Source organism: Sturnira hondurensis, unplaced genomic scaffold (genome assembly GCF_014824575.4).
Source record: "Sturnira hondurensis isolate 20B ecotype Veracruz unplaced genomic scaffold, ASM1482457v3 Scaffold0021354, whole genome shotgun sequence".
Taxonomy (NCBI): domain Eukaryota; kingdom Metazoa; phylum Chordata; class Mammalia; order Chiroptera; family Phyllostomidae; genus Sturnira; species Sturnira hondurensis.
Genome location: NW_028093985.1, coordinates 3,557,348 through 3,579,486, shown reverse-complemented (window position 1 = coordinate 3,579,486; position 22,139 = coordinate 3,557,348). Strand labels below are relative to the sequence as shown.

General features: G+C 38.2%; 1 protein-coding gene across 6 annotated transcripts in view; it reads left to right on the top strand.

Moving 5' to 3' along the window:
- Positions 1-22,139, top strand: part of POC5 (POC5 centriolar protein) — a 39,534-nt gene that overhangs the window by 4,961 nt on the left and 12,434 nt on the right. For 3 of the 6 annotated variants that reach the window (XM_037032236.1, XM_037032238.1, XM_037032235.1), the window contains exons 3-9: positions 1,439-1,580; positions 3,869-3,955; positions 10,762-10,967; positions 12,340-12,516; positions 14,968-15,072; positions 18,593-18,772; positions 19,906-20,059. In XM_037032236.1, the coding sequence (XP_036888131.1) occupies positions 1,439-1,580; positions 3,869-3,955; positions 10,762-10,967; positions 12,340-12,516; positions 14,968-15,072; positions 18,593-18,772; positions 19,906-20,059 (1,051 nt within the window). The remainder of the gene's footprint in view (positions 1-1,438; positions 1,581-3,868; positions 3,956-10,761; positions 10,968-12,339; positions 12,517-14,967; positions 15,073-18,592; positions 18,773-19,905; positions 20,060-22,139) is intronic. The other 3 variants (XM_037032239.1, XM_037032237.1, XM_037032240.1) reach the window with 2 other exon arrangements.

Here is a 22,139-nt window from a genome sequence, read left to right as displayed (position 1 = left end):
ATTCCTCTCCTTCTCTCCTTCCCTTCCCCTCTAAAGATAAATAAAATCTTTTTTTTTTAAATTTAAAAAATAAAATATCTGTGATTATTTACAGTAAAAACATGTGAATTGTGACAGATGTTATATCCTTGCCTCCCTTTGGATGGTAGCTCTCCCACTTAGTGCTGTCTTTTTAGGTGACAGAGCTTTCCTGTACCCTTCATGTCTGCTTTATGCGGACTTCGTTCAGGAAGGAACTGAGTAACTCATGTATACTTGTGATATTGTGATTTATAATAAGAGATATGTATTTGATTTGATCTTCATCCTGATTCCTGGCACAGAGTTCCTAAAACCATTGGGATTTCCTAAGTGATGAGAATGATAAAAGTACCTTTTGTTATCAGGTGATTTTTGAACCCTCACCTCAAGGTGGGGCCGGATGCCAGAGGAACCAACCATGCAATCAGACAGTTGGAACTTTCAGTCCTTCCCCCCGACCCCCATCCTCCCAGGAAGAGACAGGGTCTGGAAATGGAGTCCAGTCACCAATGGCCACGATTTAATCAATCATGGCTACGTAACGGAGCCTCCATGGAAACCCAAAAAAGAGAATTCAGGGAGCTTCTGGGTCGGTGGGCAGGTGGAAGTGCTAGGTGACTGGCGTGCCAGGAGAGGGCGTGGAGGGTCCGTGCCCCTTCCCCATACCTGGCCCGGTTCTATCTGGCTGTTCCTGAGTTACATCCTTTTATAATATACTGGTAATCTAGTAAAATGTTTGAGTTCTGTGAGCCACCCTAGGAAATTAATTGAACCTGAGGAAGGAGTCATTAGAACCACTGATACATAGCTGGTCTGTTAGAAGCACTGGGGATCAGAAGTTGTGGGTGGGGTGAGCAGTCTTGTGGGGCGGAGCCCTTGACCTGTGATCCGATGCTGTCTCTGGTGATAGTGTCAGAATTGAGTTGAAACGTAAGCCACCCAGCTGATGTCCAAGCACTGCTTGGTGGTGGTGGCGAAAACCCATACACTGTGATTGTTGGGTCTAGACACTTTATTACTAAAATGTCAACACCCTACAGGGGATCTCAAGTTGTTGTCAGGAGACAAAGCTTTACGTCAAAAGAATAGACCTCTGGAGTAGAATTTAGTAGAGGAACAAGGAAGGCTGTTCTAGACATGCCAGAAATCGTTTTGTGTTATTGGGTATCTGCCTGGAATGTCAGCCCAACTAAGATTCCATTTCTTAGAAACCCTCAATGTGTGACCCTACTGGTTCTTGACTACAGTTGAACGCCTACCCATGTTCCGTTATTGAAAACATTTCAAAATACAAATAACAAAAGTGATGTTAAAATAGCTCTACACTTTTATACGCAGTAAATATGCACCACCTTTGTCCTTTTGCCTGAGTCCGTTGTAGCAGTGCTATAAAACATTTGTTACTGGTTTCCCACAGGAAGAGTATGAAGAACTGCTTCGTTATGCTATAGTGACGCCAAATATTGAATCACGTGTTCCACAGCCGTCTCATCCTAAGGGAGAAGTGGTGGCAGATGTTAGATTTCCTACTATAATTGATGATATTCTTCATAATCAAGGTTATGTATATTTTTCAATATCTTCTAATTTAACATGTTATTTGAGCTTATTAATGTTATTGACGTACGATTGTGAGAATGCCTCTCCAGTTATTCTTCTCAGTCAACAATGTGTATCACTATTATCTGGGGAAACAGTTTACATTTTAATATGTTGTTCTTGGCTCTTCTAGGGCAGCTAGATTTTTATAAGCTTCTTTTTTATGAGCTTCTTTTGATTATTCTTATGAAAAGTAGTAAAGTTAAAGCAACATTGCATGTCTCCTAGTGCCGTATGTTGTGTCTCTGTACTTGCTCCAAGGGGAGTTTGCCATTATTATCTTGGAGAATAAATGCCCGATCTCTCAACTTAAAGATGGTCCATAGGCAGCCCTCAGAACCCCTTAAGTTTATGAACCACGTGCTAGGGCTTTGTCAGCAGTCTGTGTGGGGGCACGAAAGACTGGATTATCATCACATTTGTGGTGATAATCACAAATTGATCTCTCTTTTTTCAGGACCCCAACTCTCCAATTCATCCTGAAAGTTGGCAGGGTGCTCTTTCTAAAAGACAAGCATGATCTGGTTATCACTCATTTAAAACACTTTAATCCCTTCTCTCAAATAAAGACCAAACTTTTTAACATGGCATAATCATGACTTTCCATAATCTGACTGTTCCTAATGTGTGCCTGTTTCATCCTTAGCTAAGCCTTGCTTTGCACCCTGTGCTTCAGTTTCATAAACTACTTACGTTCCTGGCCCACATGTCCGTGCCCCTGTGTCTCTGCTTGTGCTGCTCTACTGCCTGGCATGTCCTGTCAGGGGACTCTGTCAGTGACAGAGCTGAGAGCTAGTACAGTCCAGGATGTATATTGATAGATGAGTAAAGGTAGAAAAAGGAGGGTGATATTCCTTTTACTTATGTGTTCCTTACTCGGTAAAGTACAGCATCCCAAACAACTTGCTCTGAATAAGGGTACAGAAAGCCCATGCAACACAGCCCTGATAATAGGCAGTTACACAACAATAGGTATGACTCTAAGGTTCCCTTCCTGAAGGCAGATGACACAGCTGTGTCAACAGGCTCCTGGGCTTCTGGTAGGTCTCAGCCCTAGTGTCCGTGGTCCTTCTCCCTCTGTAGACGTGGAGTTTACATTGCTTCTCAGTCTTTACCTACTGCATTGAATCAATAAATAGACGACAATTGTAAAGTAAATATATTTATTTACTCTACCACTGAAACATTCTAATTCTGAATATTTTCTACCCAAATTTTATTGATCTTGAAGTGATATGACCCTTAGATTTATTTATTCAGTATCAGTGATCCTGACAGTGTTTTGATCACAATGGCACCTCAATGGAGTTGGCGCCAAGCAAACCCAAAGTTCTGTGTACTGTCTTACAAATGTGCTCGGACAGCTGCGTTAGCCTCCTAAACCTCTGCCCTGAAGGTGGTCACTGAAAGCTTGCTTGCTTTCCCGTTGGCTACAGTACTGCTGTACTGTTGTTCCCAGTGACATGATGCGGAAGACCTTTCCTTGCTCCAACTCTGCAACCTTTCAAAGTACCATTTGGGATTTAAGACCCTGCTCTTTCTAGCATGTAAGATAGTATTTCTTTAAGCTTTGCCATTATCAAAAAGGACTTGGGACCTAAGCATACAACATTCAGTGAATTTAGATGATCCTGCTTCACACATAGACTGGGTTAGAATGGACTGTGTAACTTTACCATCGCATTCTCTTTACTCATAGCACTGCCATTGCTTGGTGCAAGCAGGGTGTGTCAAAGTTGGCAAGGTCATTCTTGTGAGGTTTTTCCTGGTTTCTTTTTCACCACGTATTGACTAAATACATGGAAGCAATACTGAGATGGAAGTAAGGAAGTCCCTGTTTTGAGGGGAGGTAGTATCACTTTAGTTGGACTGCAGCTAATGAAAAGCAGCAGGGCCCCTGGAAATATCACCCTTGGTAGGGAGCATAGTCTTTTCTAAGTTCTGATGTCATTTACCCACTGATTCTCGTAGTGTGAACTGAATGCCGCAGTACACTAAATTCTCCTTCACCATATTTGGTGGGTGAAATTGAGCTTATTAATGACACAGTAACACTCCTCTAGTTTGAGAGTCTTTATCCTCGTTCTTTGTTTTAACCTTCAACCTTGTTTTGACCCCAACATGTTGTATATTTCTTGTTCTAAAATTTTACTTATGTACCTTGCCTTCTTAAATTAGGTGCATGTGGTCAGGCATTTTATTTAAGAGTGCTTTGGTGTAAGGTTTTAAAAACACTTTTTCTTTTCAGCAGGAAATAGCCCTGCAGAGAGAGAAGCAAGGATGGAGGTTGGAAAAGGACGGGATGTAAATATTGTAAGTCATCCAAAGACAGAAGGTACGACTTTCCCTTGGCTCACTTTTTATTCATATCAACACTTTGTGGTTTGATGAATACCATCTATGTAGTAAGAGAAATAATTTTAGCATATTACTTATTGGCAAGATTTTAAAATGCTATTGTTGCTCATTTAGGGGTAGTATTATTTAAAATAATTTCACAAGATTCAAAATAGTACAGTTCAGACAGGTTTATGTATTACAGTGACATCCTTTCTTAGATCTGCTAGATTAAGGGCAAATATTTGTAAAGGTTGCATGGGATACCAGGCAGTTTGGCCAGTTTAAATTTTGTCCTAAACCTGTGCATCAGTCCCCAAGTAAGTGCACCAATGTAGTGATTTTCATCCTGTCTTTACACCACCTGTTCTATCATCCACATGCTTTTCTTCAGATATGTTTGTTTTTACCTTAACTTTATTTTAAAAGAAAAATTCACGTTATTATTGGTAACATAAAATGAATATACATTTGTCACCAATAAAAAGCAGTGGTAAAAATAAGTGAATCTAAAACAAAGTTACTAAAGTTTGGTTGAATACCAGTTGGTGGTGTGTTCCACCTGAAGTCTGCTTTTTCTTTGTTGAGAGATTAGCAAGTGTTACAGTGGTTTTAAAAGGGTACTAGCACCAGTTTGAAACCTTCTTTGACATAGAGTAATTAATATAATAAAAATAGAACACTTTTCATACTACGTGATTCAATGTTATTTAACTTAAGGGTCATTTAAGCCACTATTTTAAGAAATGCCTCTGTGCTTTAGTTTCCTCACTTGTAAATAGAGGGCTCGGGCAGTGTAACCTCTGAGGGGCCTTCTAAGTTTTTCTGTGCAACCTCCGCTTCTGGTTGAGGACAATCAGCTCGTTTTCAGGGAGGATCACCAGTGGGGTAGGGAGAGCTCCTGTGTGGGCTAATCTGCCCAGGAGCTCTGGAAGTTCTGTGCCACATCTTGGGAGCCTTGTTCACCTGAATGTGCTCAATGACCAGAGAATCTACATGTAAGCCCTCGAGGTCAGCATTACTCTCTTCATTTGTAAGCATGTGCAGCAAAAAATTAGCACTCTTTTTGACCCACTGACCCTGTGTCCATCTCCATTGTTTGGCGTGGGCACACCTACCAACTCCACCAGTGTATCAACAGAATGCCAGAATGTCTTGATTTGCGTGACTTTGTAGGGTTTTCTAGGTCAAGTGATTAGCAAATTATTTTCAGAGGTCACCTCATGCTGCTTTCTGGAAGAGCCTGAGCGCTTAAGTTACATGCTTCTATTTTTTTTTAAGATGAATATTTAAAAATGAATGAATAAATAAATAAAAGCCCTGGCCAGGTAGGCTCCATGGGTGGAGCAGCATCCCATACGCCAAAATATTGCTGTTCGATCCCCAGTCAGGGTACATAACCTAGGTTGTGGGTTCCATCCCTGCTTGGGGCACATATGGGAGACAATATTGATGTTTCTCCAGCACATCAGTATTTCTGTCTCTCTCTCTCTCTCTCTCTCTCTCTCTCTGTGTGTCTCTGCTTTCCTCTCTAAAACACATATCCTCAGGTGAGGGTTTAAAAAGAAAGAAAGAAAAAAAAGCAGAGGCTATTGCTTTTCCCATGAATGCAGATCTAGTTGGTAAAATCTACTAAAAGAGACGATTGACGTACTTTGTCATTCCATCGTATTGAGTTCCTAAACCATCTTCAGAATATATAGGTATTGTTTTTTAAATTTATTTTATTTATGCTTTTAAATTATATTTTAATTGATGTTGCTATTATAGATGTTTCAGTTTTTCCCCCTTTACCCCCTCTACCCAGCACCCCCCTCTCCCTCAGGTAATCCCCACACCATAGTTCATGTCCACAGGCCATGCATGTAAGTTCTCTGGCCACTCCATTACCTTTACTGTACTTTACAGCCCCATGGCTATTCTGTGACTACCTATTTGTACTTAATCCCCTTTTCATCCATCCCCCACACTGCTCTCCCATATGGCAACCATCAAAACACTTGCTGTACCCATCATGCTGTCTCTGTCCATGTTTGCTTAGTTTGTTTTTTAGATTCAGTTGTTGATAGATTTGTAATTTTTGCCATTTTCTTGTTCATAGTTTTGAGCTTATTTTTCTTAAATCTCTTTAACATTTCATATAATAATGGTTTGGTGAAGATGAACTCCTTTTTAAAAAAAGGTTTTTTTCTTGTCTGGGAAGCCTTTCTCTGGCCTTGATTCTAAATGATACCTTTGCTGGGTAGAGCAGTCTTGGCTGTAGGTCTCTGCTTTTCATGACTTTGAGATTTTCTTGCCAATAGCTTCAAGCCTACCAAGCTTCTTTTGAGAAATCAGCCAACAGTGTTATGAAAACACCCCTGTAGGTAACTAACTTCTTTCTTTTTGCTGCTTTTAGGATTCTCTCTATCTTTAACCTTTGGAATTTTAACTGTGATGTGTCTTGGAGTGGGCCTCTTTGCATCCATCTTGTTTGGGACTCTGTGCTTCCTGGGCTTGCATGTCTGTTTCCTTCACCAAATTAAGGAAGTTTTCTTTCATTATTTTATCCAGTAGATTTCCAGTTTCTTGCTCTTCTTCTTCTCCTACTTGCACCCCTATGATGCAAATGGTGGAATGCTTGAAGTTTTCCCAGAGGCTGCTTACACTATCCTCATTTTGGGTTTTGTTTGTTTGTTTGTTTGTTTTTGCACTTTTTTTCTTCTTGTTGTTCTGATTGGTTCTTTTTTACTTCCTATATTCCAAATCATTGATTTAATTTTTGTCTTCATCCACTCTACTGTTGTTTCCCTGTAAATTGTCCCTTATTTCAATGAGTATGTCGTTTGTTTCTGGCTGGATCTTTTTATGTTGTTGAGGTCCTCACTGAGTTCCTTAAGCATCCTTATAATCAGTGCTTTGAACTCTGCATCTGATAGATTGCTTACCTACATTTCATTTAGTTCTTTTTGTGGAGTTTTGATCTGGTCTTTCATGGGCCATGTTTCTTTGTCTCTTTGTTTAGCAGCCTCCCTGTGTTTGTTTCTATGTGTTAGGTAGAGCTGCTTGGACTCCATGTCTTGGTAGTGTGGCCTAATGTAGTGGCTGTCCTATAGGGCCCAGTGGCACGGCCTCCCCTATCATCCAAGCTGTGTACTCAAGGTGTGCCCTTCATGCAGGCTGAGTACACCCTTCTCTTTGAGCCTTGATTGCTGTTGATAGGATAATGGGAGGGATTTATCCAGGCCTGTCAGCTGGGAGGACTGTCTGTGACCACTGTCCACCAAAATGCCCTCTGCCCTCCTTGGAGGATCAGCTGTACAGAGGCAGAGTGGTGGTGCTACGACATGGTCGGCAGGTGTCCAGTGGTTGCACGGTCTCTGGGGTTTCCTGGTTGGTGCAGGCCGAGGTCACTGAGATAAAGCAATCTGAGATGGCTGCTGCTTGTGCTGGTCTTAGAGATTCCTTGGCAAAGCCAAGTTGTGAATCTCAGCTGACTGCTGCTACGGCCAGGCCTGGGGACACTTAGCAAGAGGTACAGGGGCTGGGGAAATACTGAAGCCTGCTGTTGCTTGTTTGGTGGGATTTAGGAAGTTGTGAAGCTTGATCCAAGACCAGCCATCATATGGAAAAGTCATGATTAACAGTTTGGATGGGCCTGTACATTGGGTGGGACAGGATCTCAGGGGATCTCCAGAGAGGGGCAAACAGTGTTAGCCAGCTCGATGGAGTGTCAGATATGGCACCTGCCTGCTGGCTCTGTGGCTCTGTGTGGGGAGGGCTCAGAAAAGAGACAATGGCCTCTGCCCTCCTTTCTGTCTGGGAGAAAACTGTCCCCCAGTTCTCACTTTGATTCCAAACACTTCAGTTCCTCTCATATACCACTGGTGCTTTTCAAGCTGCTACCCTGGTGCTGGAGCTCAGAGGGAATGAGTCTGAGTAGATGAGTCTCTGCGTGGGATTTTTAAGAGGAACTGCTAGGGGCTCTAGAATTTTCTTCCATGGACTCAATCTACCCTGGTTTTTGCAGCCAGGAGTTGTGGGGACTTTTCTTCCTGGCACTGGAACCCTGGGCTGGGGTCCCAGGAGTGGAGTTGGGACTCCTTGCTCCTGAGATATACCTCCCAAATTTTTGTCGTCCACACATGGTAGTAAGACCAGCCCGCTCCACTTCTCCGCCCCTCCTGCCCATCTTGATGGATGTGGTTTCTTTAATTTCGTGGTTGTCAGACTTCCATTCACCTCAATTTCCGATGCTTCTGAGTGATGGCTGTTCTCATTTCAGTTATAATTTTGATGTGGTTATATGAGACAAGCTGTGTTCACCTCTGTAGCCATCCTGACTGGAAGTGCCTAGGTAGTGGGTTCTTAGTTTAACTAGCTTGAAACATCTGTTGATGTTTTGTTGTTGGTTTTTGTTTTTTGTTTTTCAAAACATATATATTAGGCCTGGCTGGTATAGCTTAGTGGATTGAGTTCAGGCCTGGGAACCAAAGGGTCACAGGTTTGATTCCCAGTCAGGGCACATGCCAGGGTTGCAGGCCACATCTCCAGTGGGGACCATGTGAGAGGCAACCACACATTGATGTTTCTCTCCCTCTCTTTCTCCCTCCCTTCCCCTCTCTAAAAATAAATAAATAAATAAAAATCTTTTAAAAACAACAACAAAAGAAACCCATATATATTAGGTAATAATTTTCCTAATAATTTTTAAAAACATCTTCAAAGATTTCCTTTGAAATAACAAGTTCTATAGATTATCTTTGAGTCATTTTGTAAGGATGAGAGAAAAACCCTTCAGTCTTAGTTGTAGGAACCTCGTAACAAAAGTGTGATTATGTGAGAAATGATGATGAATCGTCTCCAATTCCAACATACATACGTGATAAAACAGTGACTTTTCTATTTTATACTTTTTAAAGATAGATATCAGTTCTCTTCCTGACTGTGGCTCTCACCCCCATTCCCATCCCCCACGTATATGAGCAGAGAATGGGTGTGTGAGTGTGTGTGTGTGTGTTTTATTTAAATATATAAATGTTATATTTCTCTTCTATGTGTCAGAGGCAAAAAGGGTGCCTTACAGTTGAGTGTCTGATGAAGTACATTACTGGTCTCTTCTCTACTTATAGGGTTGAATTTAGTAGTGTTAAAACCCACCCCAGCGTTTGACATAAAGTAGCAGTGACCTACATACAACCACTCTGACCTTGGTCAATTGTCTAACCCTTTCTGAACCTGTTTCTTCATCAGTAAAATGGAGATAATAATACCCTTCTTTTAGGGTAGCATGTATTTCAAGAGCTAATCCTTATAATATTGTTATTATAGAAACATACAAAGCACTTAGAACATGTTGATATGATTACACAGGTGATAATGGAGTCATCTCAGGCTAGAAGAGGATATATGAGGGGAGACCCCCCCCAAACCCAGAATTTATTTATAAAATACTGTACTGTATATTTATTCTTACATGTTTAAACTTCAGTCATCTTTAAGGTACCCTCCATTTGATGCAATACACATATTGAGACATTTTTCCACTGCTCCAAACAGTTACTGAATTCATCAATTTTAGTGCCTTTTAGTGTTTCTGCCTCTCCACCCCCCCCTCCACCCTTTTTCCACATCAGCAAAACATTTCCCTTTGAGGACTTCTTTTCATTCGAGGAAACAAAAAATTGCTCAGGACAGGATTGGATGAATAGGGAAGGTAGAGCACAGGGTCAAAAACATTTTTGGTCAAAAACTACTGAACATTTAGCGTGGTGTGGACAGGTGCATTCATAAGTCACCCATCATGAAATAGGCAAAAGCACTGGAAAAGTCTTCAGAAATAGCCAGATTAGCCCTGGCCAGTGTGGCTCAGTTGGTTGGGCATCCTTTTGCAAACCCAAAGGTTGCTGGTTCAATTCCCAGTCATGGTACATGCCTGGGTTGTGGGCTCTGTACCCTGCTCGTCAGGGCCCTTGAAGAAGGCAGAAGCCAACCTGTCGATGTTTCTCTTTCTCTGTCCCTTCCCCTCTCTCTAAAATGAAATTAAAATTTTTTTTAAAATTCTATAAGTTCTCTAGAAGGGGCTGGAAAGAAGTATTTCAAGTCATGAAATCCAAAGACCTACAGCCAAGATTGCTCTATCCAGCAAAGTTTTCATTTAGAATGGAAGGACAGACAAAGTGCTTCTCAGATAAGATCAAATTCAAGGAGTTCATCATCACCAAGCCCTTATTATATGAAATGTTAAAGGGACTTATCTAAGAAAAAGAAGATGAAAATATGAACAGTGAAAGGACAGCAAACTCACAGTTATTAACAACCACACCTAAAACAAAAGCAAACCAGGAGGACAGCTAGATCAGGAGTGGAACCATAGAAATGAAGAACATATGGAGGGTTAGCAACAAGGGAGTGGGATGAGGAGAAGGGGGAAGAAGGTACAGAAAATAGCATAGACAGAAGGGAGAAAACAGATAGGGGGAAGGGCAAGAATAGTAGGGGAAATACAGAATCTAAAGAACTTGAGACACGTCATCAGAAACTAAAGGGGGGGAATGGTGGGGGGTCGTGTGCAGGGTGGAGGGGAATGAAGGGGGGAATAGAACAACTATAATGGTATAATAAAATATTTTTTAAAAATAAATAAATATAAGAACAAGAAAAAATAAAAATTCTAAATAGCCAGAATATACGGAAATGTTTTTTCTCTGCATTTTTCTCAGCCTCTGTTGTAACTAACATCTTCTAGTCTTCTAATGAAAGTCCTGACTAATTTGGGTTGTTTTGAATTTGCCTTGACAGCTACAATTTTTTTTAAAATTCTAGGGTCGTCGCCAATATCATCACCAAGGAAGCCTCCTCACCCTGTCATAGATTTTTTCAGTTCAGATCTTTTAGGCAACTCTTCCTCAGCGGGGTCCAACTCGAGTCCTGCAGGTGTTCATGAATTGGCTGTGGGTGATCTTCTTGTTTCTGAGGAAAACCTTCAAAAGGTGGAAAACGTACTGGATCTTTGGAGTTCAGGCCTTAAGGTACTGTCATTGAATTGGCATAACAGTTTTGCTCTTAATTCCATTGTTTTTCTTTTCTTTGAATGAAAAGGTTTTTGTTTTGTTTTTTTTTTATCTTTAGTTTTTATAAGATCAGTGCAGTGTCTTAAATATGTGCTTCCCAGTCTTTAATGTCCATATAAATCACCTGGGAATCCTGTTGAATTGCATCCCCTTGGTTTTGGCGGGGCCTTGAGGTGCATTTCTAATAAGCTCTCAGGCGATGCGCTGGTTCAGAAAACGTACTTCGAATAGCATAGTTTTAAACAGTTGCTGGAACAGCTTTGAACATTCTACTGAATTTCTCAGGTTTTGAAAGACCCCGCCTGTGTGAGACTGGGACACTCTCTGAGCCTTCACTGTCTCGTAGCTGTGGCTAATGGAAATGTCTCCTTTTGTATGAAACACAAAATCCAACTTTAGCAACATATATTCATTTTATAGCCACTCTTATAGCACCGCGATATATAACTGATATGTCTATAAAAATTGATTCTTATTTTGGTGATGTTAGTGGCCTTTAAAACAAAGTATTATAGAAATGGCAGGGGTTTTTTTGCTATTTAAATATAATTAAGAAAATAATCATTTTTCTGAAGCAGTTTGAGAAAATAAAGCTGAGTATTAACATGAGTGGATAAATAATGGTCATGACAGTTCTGTGGTATCTGTATTTCTCAGTTATTTGAACTGTAAATTACAGATAAAATCTTTTCTACCATTTTCCCCAATGGAAAAGGTTTCATACTTCCAATCATGGTGTTGGTCAATTGAAATTGTGTACCACCAACCATTTCAATTGTTCTGTATTCAGATAACATGATTATTTGGTCTTTTTACTTAGGCCAATCAGTAGGGTGAAAATGGAGCAGACTTAGCAATTTGTTAAAGTGGCCATTGTGAGAAATGATCTGGGGGAAGAAAGCGTCAACTCCCGTGGTTCCCACCATCCCTACCTACCTAAACAACTTCTCAGTCCTCTGGCTCAGTGTAGGGCATAGCCCCTACATTTCTTTTTTCTTGATCCATCTTAATATGGACATTTAAGTCCTTGAATGAACAAAGGATCTGTTTGTTAGTGCCTGAGACCTGGAATTTTTTTAAATTATGAGATTTCATACAGGGTGACTTAAAATAGGAAATATTTCATAACCTTAGTATGGTGAATGTGAACTAAGAGGAACTGTAACTGTTAAACTTGTAGACATTTTCATTAGTGATTTTATTTTTTAAAAAATAGCTCTCACGTTGATTGCTTGTTCTGATTTTTTTAAATGTCTCTAAATTTTAGTGTAATTCTAAGAAGCACCATTAAGGAACAAACTGCCTAGTTATTAGTATCTTTACTTTTCAGACAAACGTCATATCTGAACTAACGAAATGGAGACTAAATTTTATTGACTGGCATCGTATAGAAATGAAAAAAGAGAAAGAAAAACATGCAGCACATTTAAAACAACTGTGCAACCAGATCAACAGCTTGAAGGAGCTGCAAAAAGCCTATGAAATCTCTATTGGGAGAAAAGATGAGGTGTTCTTTTCTTATATTTCTTTTTAACTAAGATTCAGTAAATGTCTAACTAAATAATAAACAGCAGGAAGTGGGTTTTTAGGTTATGCAAGATACAAGGGGAGGATCACTTCAGAAACTGGTAGAAAAATAGGTGCATAGATATATGATTTATTCTTCCGATTAAACATGCTATGGTCATGCCAATTTATTACCTTTGAAATCAACTTCAGTGTGCTTGACGTTTTAAGAGTGCATGCTAAATGTGGGAACACTGATTTTTTCTTCCTGGCTGCCCTTAAGAGAACTTTAGAAAACCAGCATTATCCACATTTTAAACCATCATTTTTAGGGGTCATATTAAGTATCTCACTTCTATCTGTGATGTTTTTATTCACAGATGAAGTCTTTTCTTTTTTTATTGATAAACAGCACTTTTTTTATCCTCACCCAAGGACCTTTTTTTTTTTTCATTGCTTTTAGAGAGAGGGAAAGGGAGTGAGAGAAACATCAGTTGGTTGCCTCCCTGATGGACTGGGATTCGGACCTGCAACCCTTTGGTACAGGATGATGCTCCAATCAACTGAGGCACACAAGTCAGGGCAACAAACAGCACTTTTTATTTCACTTTGTGTTTGCTTGTTTAGAACCTGAGAGTCGGGTTCAGGTGTCTGCTGATTTTGTGCCTCCAGATGGCAACTTAAACAAAGCAGGTGGGCAGAAATCTGCAGCTGCCCCCAGGAGGATGGTGGCTTTCAGGGAAGAGGGACTCACAGCAAGGTCTTCAGTTGCTTGACTGCAGATGCATCACTCACTGTTCTAGATGGAGACTACGACTAGATAGAATTAACTAGATAAAGATTATGAGTTTTTCAAAATTTAAAAAAAACATACATTTTTATTGGTATTACAAGGTGTAATATAAAATTGAACTTTTTCATAGTGTACTTTTTGAAACAAGATATTAATCTTAGTAATTTCTCTATTACCCTCAAAATTATATCCTAAGGTTTTTTAATATTTGAAGTTTAATGTTTTAAATTTTAAAGTATCACATAAAAAGAGTTGTATATATGTGTCACATTTTTGAAAATGAAAAAAGTGAATAACCATGTGCCAACATACAGCTTAAGAAAAAATGTTAACAATATCTAAGAATGTGTGCCCTTTTCCATTTTTGAAAATTTATACAGTATACTACCCAGCAGAGAGAACAAATGAACGCCTACCTTTTGTGACAGCATGGATGAAACTGGAGAATGTTATGCTAGGTGAAATAAGCCAGGCAGTGACAGAAAAATACCATATGATCTCACCTGTGAGAGGAAACTAATGAACAACATAAACTAATGAATAAAATAGAACCGCAGGCACAGAAACATGGAACAGACTGACAGTTACCAGAAGGGAGGGGTCACAGGAGGAGGAGGAGGATGGGAAGGAGGGGAAGGGACTAGTCAAAGAACAAGTATGAATGGCCAACAGACATGGACAGCAGTGTGGGGATGGGCTGTGGGAGCAGGAGGTGGGCTGGGCGGAGCAGCACAAAGGGGGGGAAATTGGGACAACTGTAATAGAATAACAGTTTGAAAAATGAAACTTATTTAAAGAACCAGAATAAATGTCTCTCAGTAAATGAGTCCAGTTTACAAAGTCTCTTTTTAATGTGGCCTTTTTTCAGATACATATTTCAGTTACTCGGTTCTTTATAAGAGTGAGTATTATCTTAGGATTTGAAAGATTTCGTGGCTTTTTATTAAAAAGAACAAGAATAATATCACTGAAGAAGTACATCAAAGTGTAATAATTATTTGCTTTTATGAGTTTAACAAATACAGAATGAAATTATTAAACAGTTGAGAAACATCTTATTAAAGATACTAAAGGTATTTTAGGGAATAGAAAAACGGTTATAATATGGCCTCTGCCTTCAATTCTAGTCAATAAAGACCTTTTTGTGTATGTAGCAAAACTTTCAATGTATGGTTGTTTTTCTAAAATTAAATGTCAGTGACCATACAGGGTTGGGCAAAAGGAGGTTTACAACTGTGAGTACGTGAAACAATTTATTCTTGTATTAGTTTTAATTGTATTATTTTCCATATGAACAACTATAAAACTACTTTTGCCCCACTGGTATTCATTCTTTTTTTTAACTATTTTAGTTTAAACTTGTATTTATTTTTATTTTTTATTGTATATTTTCCATTACCATTTTTATGTATATAAAATTTTTTGGTGATTACCAAGATACACATGAGATTTCTCTTTTGTTCCCCTTCATTCATTGATATGTAATATATTCGTGTTAGGCAGTTTGGGGTTTTTTTAAAAGATAATAATGAGGTTAACTGGATGAATATAGTAGTGATCCTTAGGTATTCTGTAGCATTTGTTGATATATGAGAAAAATTGCTTTACCAGTTGCTGTTATCACAACATCAGAATAATTGGTTTAACTGCTGCTTACAGGTGATTTCCAGCTTGTCTCATGCCATAGGCAAGCAAAAGGAAAGGATAGAGTTGATGAGAACATTCTTCCATTGGCGAATTGGCCATGTCAAATCCAGACAGGATGTAAGTATAAAAATGAAAAGACAACTGACAAATATTAGACTCCTGAACTTGAAAGTGTTTAGGATCACATACTAGAAAAAAGTTAAAGATGGTTTTATTTTCTAGTAAGTCAAAATGAATTTACAATTTAATGTATCTCTGATTTTAAATGAATTTGATTCAGTATAGTTTGGGATACAGTATAGTATAGTTATAACTATAGTTGTAGTATAGCTCATATTTTATAGATCTATTCATTTATCATTTCCCACTTCATAATACATCAATAAGAATTGTGCCTAGATTACAAATACCCTGGTAATGGAATGCCTTTAACAGATTTGACTCAGATGAAATTATGTGGGAAAAAATTTACAGTCTTTAACATATATGCTTCCTATATTGTTTCTACTTCTAAAGTACCTGAATACATTCTCTCAAGAAGAGGCAATGTTATATTTATACATTATAAAATTATGTAAATGTTTGTTATGTAGACTTACCTTAGAGTAAAAATTAAAGAAAGCCATGTCTGCATAGCTTTTTAATTATTCTCACTTTGTACGTAGTTTAAATTTGAACATTCTTTATTTTAATTAAATAAGAGCTGAATCAGTATATCAGAGTAAATAAAAACTGAGACAGAATAATAGTTTATTGTGTCAAAATTTGAAAAGTATGAGTATGGACTTCAGGTCCAGATAGAGGCATAGGTAAATATGGCTTGTCTTCTTGCACAACCACGTCAAATTACAACTAATATATAGAACAGCCATCATGCAGAACCATCAGAAGTTGAGTTGAATGAAGTCTGACAACTACAGAATTAAAGAAACCACATCCATCCAGACTGGTAGGAAAGGCAGAGGCAGGAATGTGTTGGTATCACATTTATCTATATATGGTAGATTAAAATTTGGGAGGAATATCTCAGGAGCAAGGACTCCCAATCCCAGCCCAGCCCAGGGATCCAGTGCCAGGAAGAAAAGTCCCCATAACTTCTGGCTGCAAAAACCAGGGCAGATGGAGTCATTGGAAGAAACTTTTGGAGTCCCAAGCAGTCTTCCTTAAAGAACCTACACAGGAACTTACTCAGACTTGCTCCCTCTGAGCTCCAGCACTGGGATAGCAGCTTAAAAGGCACCAGTGACATATAGGGAGGAACTCAAGTATCTGGCATCAAGGCAGGAGCTGGGGGAAAGCTTTCTCCCAGACAGAAAGGAAGGCAGAAGCTATTGTCCCTTTTCTGAGCCCTCCCCACACAGAGCCACAGAGCTGGCAGGTAGGTGCTATATCTGAGACTCTATCAAGCTGGATAACACTGTTTGCCTCACCCTGTAGATCCCCTGAGACTCCATTCCACCCAATTTATAGCCATCAGTGGTGGCTTTTCCATATGATTGACTGGTCTTGCCTCATGCTTTACAACTCCCTTAATCCTACTAACCAAACAATAGCAGGCCTTAGTTTATCCCCCAGTCCCTGAACCTCTTGTTCCATAGCCCAGGCAGAGAGTCATAGCAGCTCTACCTAATACATAGAAAGAGAAATAGGGAGGCTTCAGAAAGAGGAGACAAAGAAACATGCCCAGATGAAAGAACAGATCAAAACTCCACAAAAAGAACTAAATAAAATGTAGATAAATGATGTATCAGGTGGAGAGTTCAAAACACTGATTATAAGGATGCTGAAGGAACTTAGTGAGAACCTCAACAGCATGATAAAGGTCCAGTCAGAAACAATGGATACACTGATTAAAATAAAATAACAATTTACAGGGAAACAACAGCAGAATGGATGAAGCCAAGAATCAAATCAATGATTTGGAACATAAGGAAACCAAAAATCAACCAATCAGAACAACAAGAAGAAAGAAGAAATTAAATTCTAAAGGTTAAAGATAAAGAGAGTATCTTTAAAGCAGCAAGAGGAAAGAAGTTACATACAGGGGAGTTCCCATAAGACTATCAGCTGACTTTTAGAAAGAAATTTTGCAGACCAGAAGGGATTGGCAAGAAACACTCCAAGTCATGAAAAGCAGGGACTATGGCCAAGATTGCTCTACCCAGCAAAGCGATCATTTAGAATCAGAGGGCAGCTAAAAGCTTACCAGGCAAGAAAAAAACTAAAGGAGTTTATCATCACCATACCATTATAGGAAATGTTAAAGGGACTTATTTAAGAAAAAGAAGATCAAAACTATGAAGAAGAAAGTGGCAAAAAAAAATACAAATCTATCCACAATCGAATCTATAAAACAAACAAAGCAAACAGGAACAAAGACAGAATTATGGATATCGTGAGAGTTTTGCTAGTTACCAGAGGGGAGGGGAGTATGAGGGAGTGGGTGAAGAGGTAGGGGGATTAAGAAGAACAAAGAGGTAATTACAGAATAGCCATGGGGATGTAAAGTACAGTATAGGAAATGGAGCAGCCAAAGAACTCACACACATGACCCATGGACATGAACAATGATGGGGGAACTGCCAGAAGGATCAGGGCAGTGCTGGGTGGAGCGGGGCAAAGGGGAAAAAATCCACAACTGTAATAGCATAATCAATAAATTTTTCTAATTAAAAAAAATGAAAAGTATGAGTATGTATATATCCTAGACAGAGTATAAAGGCTCAACAGTGTAGAGGAAAAAACTATATATAGATATAGATATCTTTCATGTAATGCTCATGTGAGCCATCAAGTGATTGCTGTGCATTTAGTTCTAAGAGGTTAATATTTAAGGAAAAGGTATTTCTATTATATGTTTTTCTTTAAGCATACTTCTTAGTGCTTTTCAATAGATTAAATTTACATTAATCAAACTGAAAAGAGCTATGTAAAATGAGTATTTATACCATATTTTGAAAGCTATTTATCAAGTGACATAATGAGAATATATTATGTTTAAATGTTAGCTAAAATAGTTGAGGCTGCCATCACTTTTTGAATAGCTTTTCAAAGGTAAGAAAATTGAAAATTGGAATTATTTTAAAAGAATTTAAATTCACTGATAAAAAGAATGGCATATATTCCCGTTTGGATCAGTTTGGCACGATATATGATGCAAAGTATGTAAATTAAGTTAATCTTGCTGATGGTTGTGGCTACTAAACCGAAGAGAAAGCAGTGCCACCTGAAGCCACAGTCCGCTTCCTGCCTTCCAGCCACTGTTGTCCTCCTTGCCCTGCTTTCCGCTCCAGGGTGTGCAGATTCAGAACTAAGATGGCAATTGGCAAGTTACTCATTTTCTTTCACTTGGTTGTTGCTGTTGTTTCCCTAGCTTGATTAGTTACTTAAAATGATATAATGGATACAAGAGAGTTTAGGCTCTGGGATAAAGCAAGGATGGCTTTTTTCTGTCCACTGTGGGGCCTGGGCAGATTACTTAACCACTCTAAGCCTGTTCTCCTTTCTGCAGATAATAATTACACAGGGTTGAATGACAATGTATGCACAGTGCTTACCACGCTGTTACATTTCTTCTTATTACAGCTGGTACATTTTCTAGTACACTGTGTTTTAAGGTTGTATCACTTTCATTTAGGTTTACGAAGGTAAACTAGCTGACCAGTACTTCCAGAGAACTTTACTGAAGAAAGTGTGGAGGGCCTGGCGTTCCACGGTGCAGAAGAAATGGAAAGATGTGGTGGAGCGAGCTTGTCAAGCAAGAGCTGAAGAAGTTTGCGTCCAGATTTCCAATGATTATGAAGCCAAAGTTGCTATGGTAAAACATTTTCTTTATAAGTTTCACTTTCCTTTAATAGAAATAAAGACGAGTAGCATCACTCACAGTTAGTCTGTCGTTAGGCAGTATGACCTAGTTCTCTAATTCCATTTAATGCAGTGTATCTTCAGATGAGACTAGACTATTTGGGAAAGAACAACACTACTAAGTCAGACTTACAGACTTATTTATTCTTTCAAATGTTGTGACTCTTACGGCCTCCAAACTTGTGGGTACCTGTGTACCCGTCTCTTGAAAATGTAAATCACCCATCGATCCTTACATCTCCAAGAAAGTACACTTTCCTATGTTCTTCTTTGGCTTTTATTTAGATAAGAATAGAGACCAGAAAAAAAAAATGTTTATCCTCTTGTTAATTTAAATACACTTTGTTCATATAAGGTTGATTTAAAGCAGTTGTATATAAATTGGAATTATTTTCCCATTGACTTTTAATAATAAAGTTAGCATTGTTTCCATGGGAATACATTTAAAACTCAAAATGAAATAAAAACCATACTGAAGAATGCAGTAGGCCTCTTGAAATCAAACACTAACAGGGGAAAAAATCATCATTATAGTACAAGTTCTTAATATTAAAAGTCAATGTCATAATACTGATAATTTTCTGCAATTGAAAATGACATGCAAAAAAGAGTCTGTTTAGATTTGGTCTATGGGAAAGTGTGTTGTGTAACCAATATCACTTTGCACTTTAAATTTTATAATAACATTTAGTTTTTAAAAATTCTGTTCATATTGCAGGCATTTAGTTATTTTTTTTCTGAAGTGGTGAGGGCTGTCTGTGGCCCTTAATGTATTTTGTTTAACATCCTACATAAAAGATTTACAGTAAAAAGTGGCACATCTTTTTGTATAATTAAAACACATCAGCAACCTTCAGGGGGGCTGGTATGAAATTCCCTTTGTTTGAACTTTGACTTTATAGTTAGAAATGAAAATGGTTTGTTGACAGAAACAAGAGATATTGAGACACATAGCAGAAGAGGTATGTGGGAAATTATATTTAGTATTTCACCTAAAAGTCACTTCAAAGAATAAATTTATTTTTTAACAATAAATAATATTCTTCCTTTTATCATGAATCTTTAAAAAAAAACTCTTTATTTTAGTTATCTGGAGCTTTGGAAAATGCAAAAGCTGAAATCCAAAGAATGCAGCATGAAAAAGAGCAGTTTGAAGATTCCATGAAGAAAGCTTTTATGCGGGGTGTTTGTGCATTAAATCTTGAAGCCATGACAATATTTCAAAACAGAAATGATACAGGTTAGTGTTTACTTATGCTGCTCTGTCTACTTTCATAAGGGACTTGGGATTTCAGTGACTGGTACGGCCTACAGCGCTGATTTTCTGCAACAGCTATGTCTCATTCCGGCACTGTATTTTTAACTCCATGGTGTCGTTCCATTTCCAGTTTTAAATGTCATGAAAAGTCAGTCACATGGGGTTACTTATGGTATCTTAGATATGAACAAGTATACTGTCAACTCTTAAGTATTTAGGTTCATTGTTGCCATAATGCTTTGAATGTGTAACATTTTAAGGCGCTTTAATAATTATAATGCCTTTCAGTTCAAAACTTCTGTTGTTTTTTCCTAAGTAGCCAAATTCCTTGAACTATTTTTTTCATTAACTATTTCTTATCTAGTCATGGTTTCCTGTTTTTAAATATTGCTTGTTTTCTAGTTTGAGAGAAACCGCAACTAAAACTCATTTTCAATAGTTTTAAACACAAGACTATCTATAAAAGTAAAAAATAATAATAATAAACTAATTTCAAGAAAAGTCCATATATTGGCATGGATCTGAGTTGTTTGTGTCAGTTTCATCACCATGAAACTGACATGTGCTCTTGGAAGAGCATATGGTGAGAATCCTTTGCCACCAATTTATAACTAGCCCTATTTTTCTTATTGGGTTTTAAGGAATAAAGAAGATAATTTACCTTTTTTACCTGCTTAATAGGCAGTTCTTGTGGGAATACAGTGAAATATACTTAAAAATACTTTAAAAGACAAAAAATACTTGGGCCTGTAAGATGATAGCTGTGATATGGTTACTGTAGTCTTCATTCATTCAAGTTGGCCTCCCGTGCTTCATGCAAACACGTGAATATTTTTGCAGTATTATAGTAAATCCTATTTGAGCCTCATGGTTAACTTATCAATGAAACAATTTCATTTTGTAACAGCATTAACATGATTTCATCCCAGGGAATAGCTCCTCTGTGCTTGTTGTGCCTCATTTTTGTGCATCAACAAACTTTTATTATTTAAATTGTTCATGTTGTGGGTGGCACTGAGTTAAGGCAAATTGTTTTCTCTCTGAAACAGTTTGACTGTGGCCCATATGTAACTTAGAAACTTAGAATTATAGATTATCAAGGCTAAATAGTTTATCTTGCTGATACCCCAAAGTGTGCTTGATTTCTGTGATAAATCGTCTTTTAATTAAGTATCAACGCTGAAAACAACTCACTATCTCCGATAATAGGACAGTCTGCTTTCAGTTCTAATTATTATCAAATTATATGTATTAAATTGAAAATTTAATTATCTACTTAGAGGGAATATTGGGCTTCACAAGTAAGGTGACAAATTATTATTAGAACTTACATGCAATTTCTTAAATCTGTTTCTCATAATCTACTTATGGAGATTATGAATTGACTTAGGACAAAGTATTTTGCCACTTTTATAAATTGAACATCTTAAATAAATACAGCTGTCTCCTACAGGCAACCATTCATAACAGGATTCGGAGAAAATACATTCTGATAATTACCCAACATGATTTGTTTTGCTCTTGTTGCATTCATGATTAGCATCTTCTGCGGCTAATGTCAAGTTCTGGGAACCCAGCTGTTTTGAGTGGCCTTGTGCTTTATCTTAACAGTGAGGGACAGATATAACAGGAATAAGAAGACACAGAATAAGCAATAGTATTAGTGGAGCTACCAAAGGCAAAAAAAAGTTCAATGTATGAGGCAAGACCAAAAAACGGGGAATTATCTTTTGGAGGGTGGGCCCCGTGTAATGCAGGCTTCCCCCACTAGGTGAATGTTCCAGGAACACCTGTGTATCAGTGCACTAGCTGGTGGTGTTGTAAGAGGTTGTATTTGGCTTCAGTGAATTTTTCTGAAGACTCTTTTAATATTTGCCCATTTCATGATGGCTGTTCTACAAGTGCAATTCCACACACTGTGCTGAGTGTTCAGTAGTTTTTGACCAAAAATGGCATGACCCCTGTGCCCACCCTCCCTATTCACCTAATCTCACCCTGCGGGACTTTTTTTGTTGTTTTCCTGATTTAAAAAACTCCTCAAAGGGAAATGTTTTGCTGATGT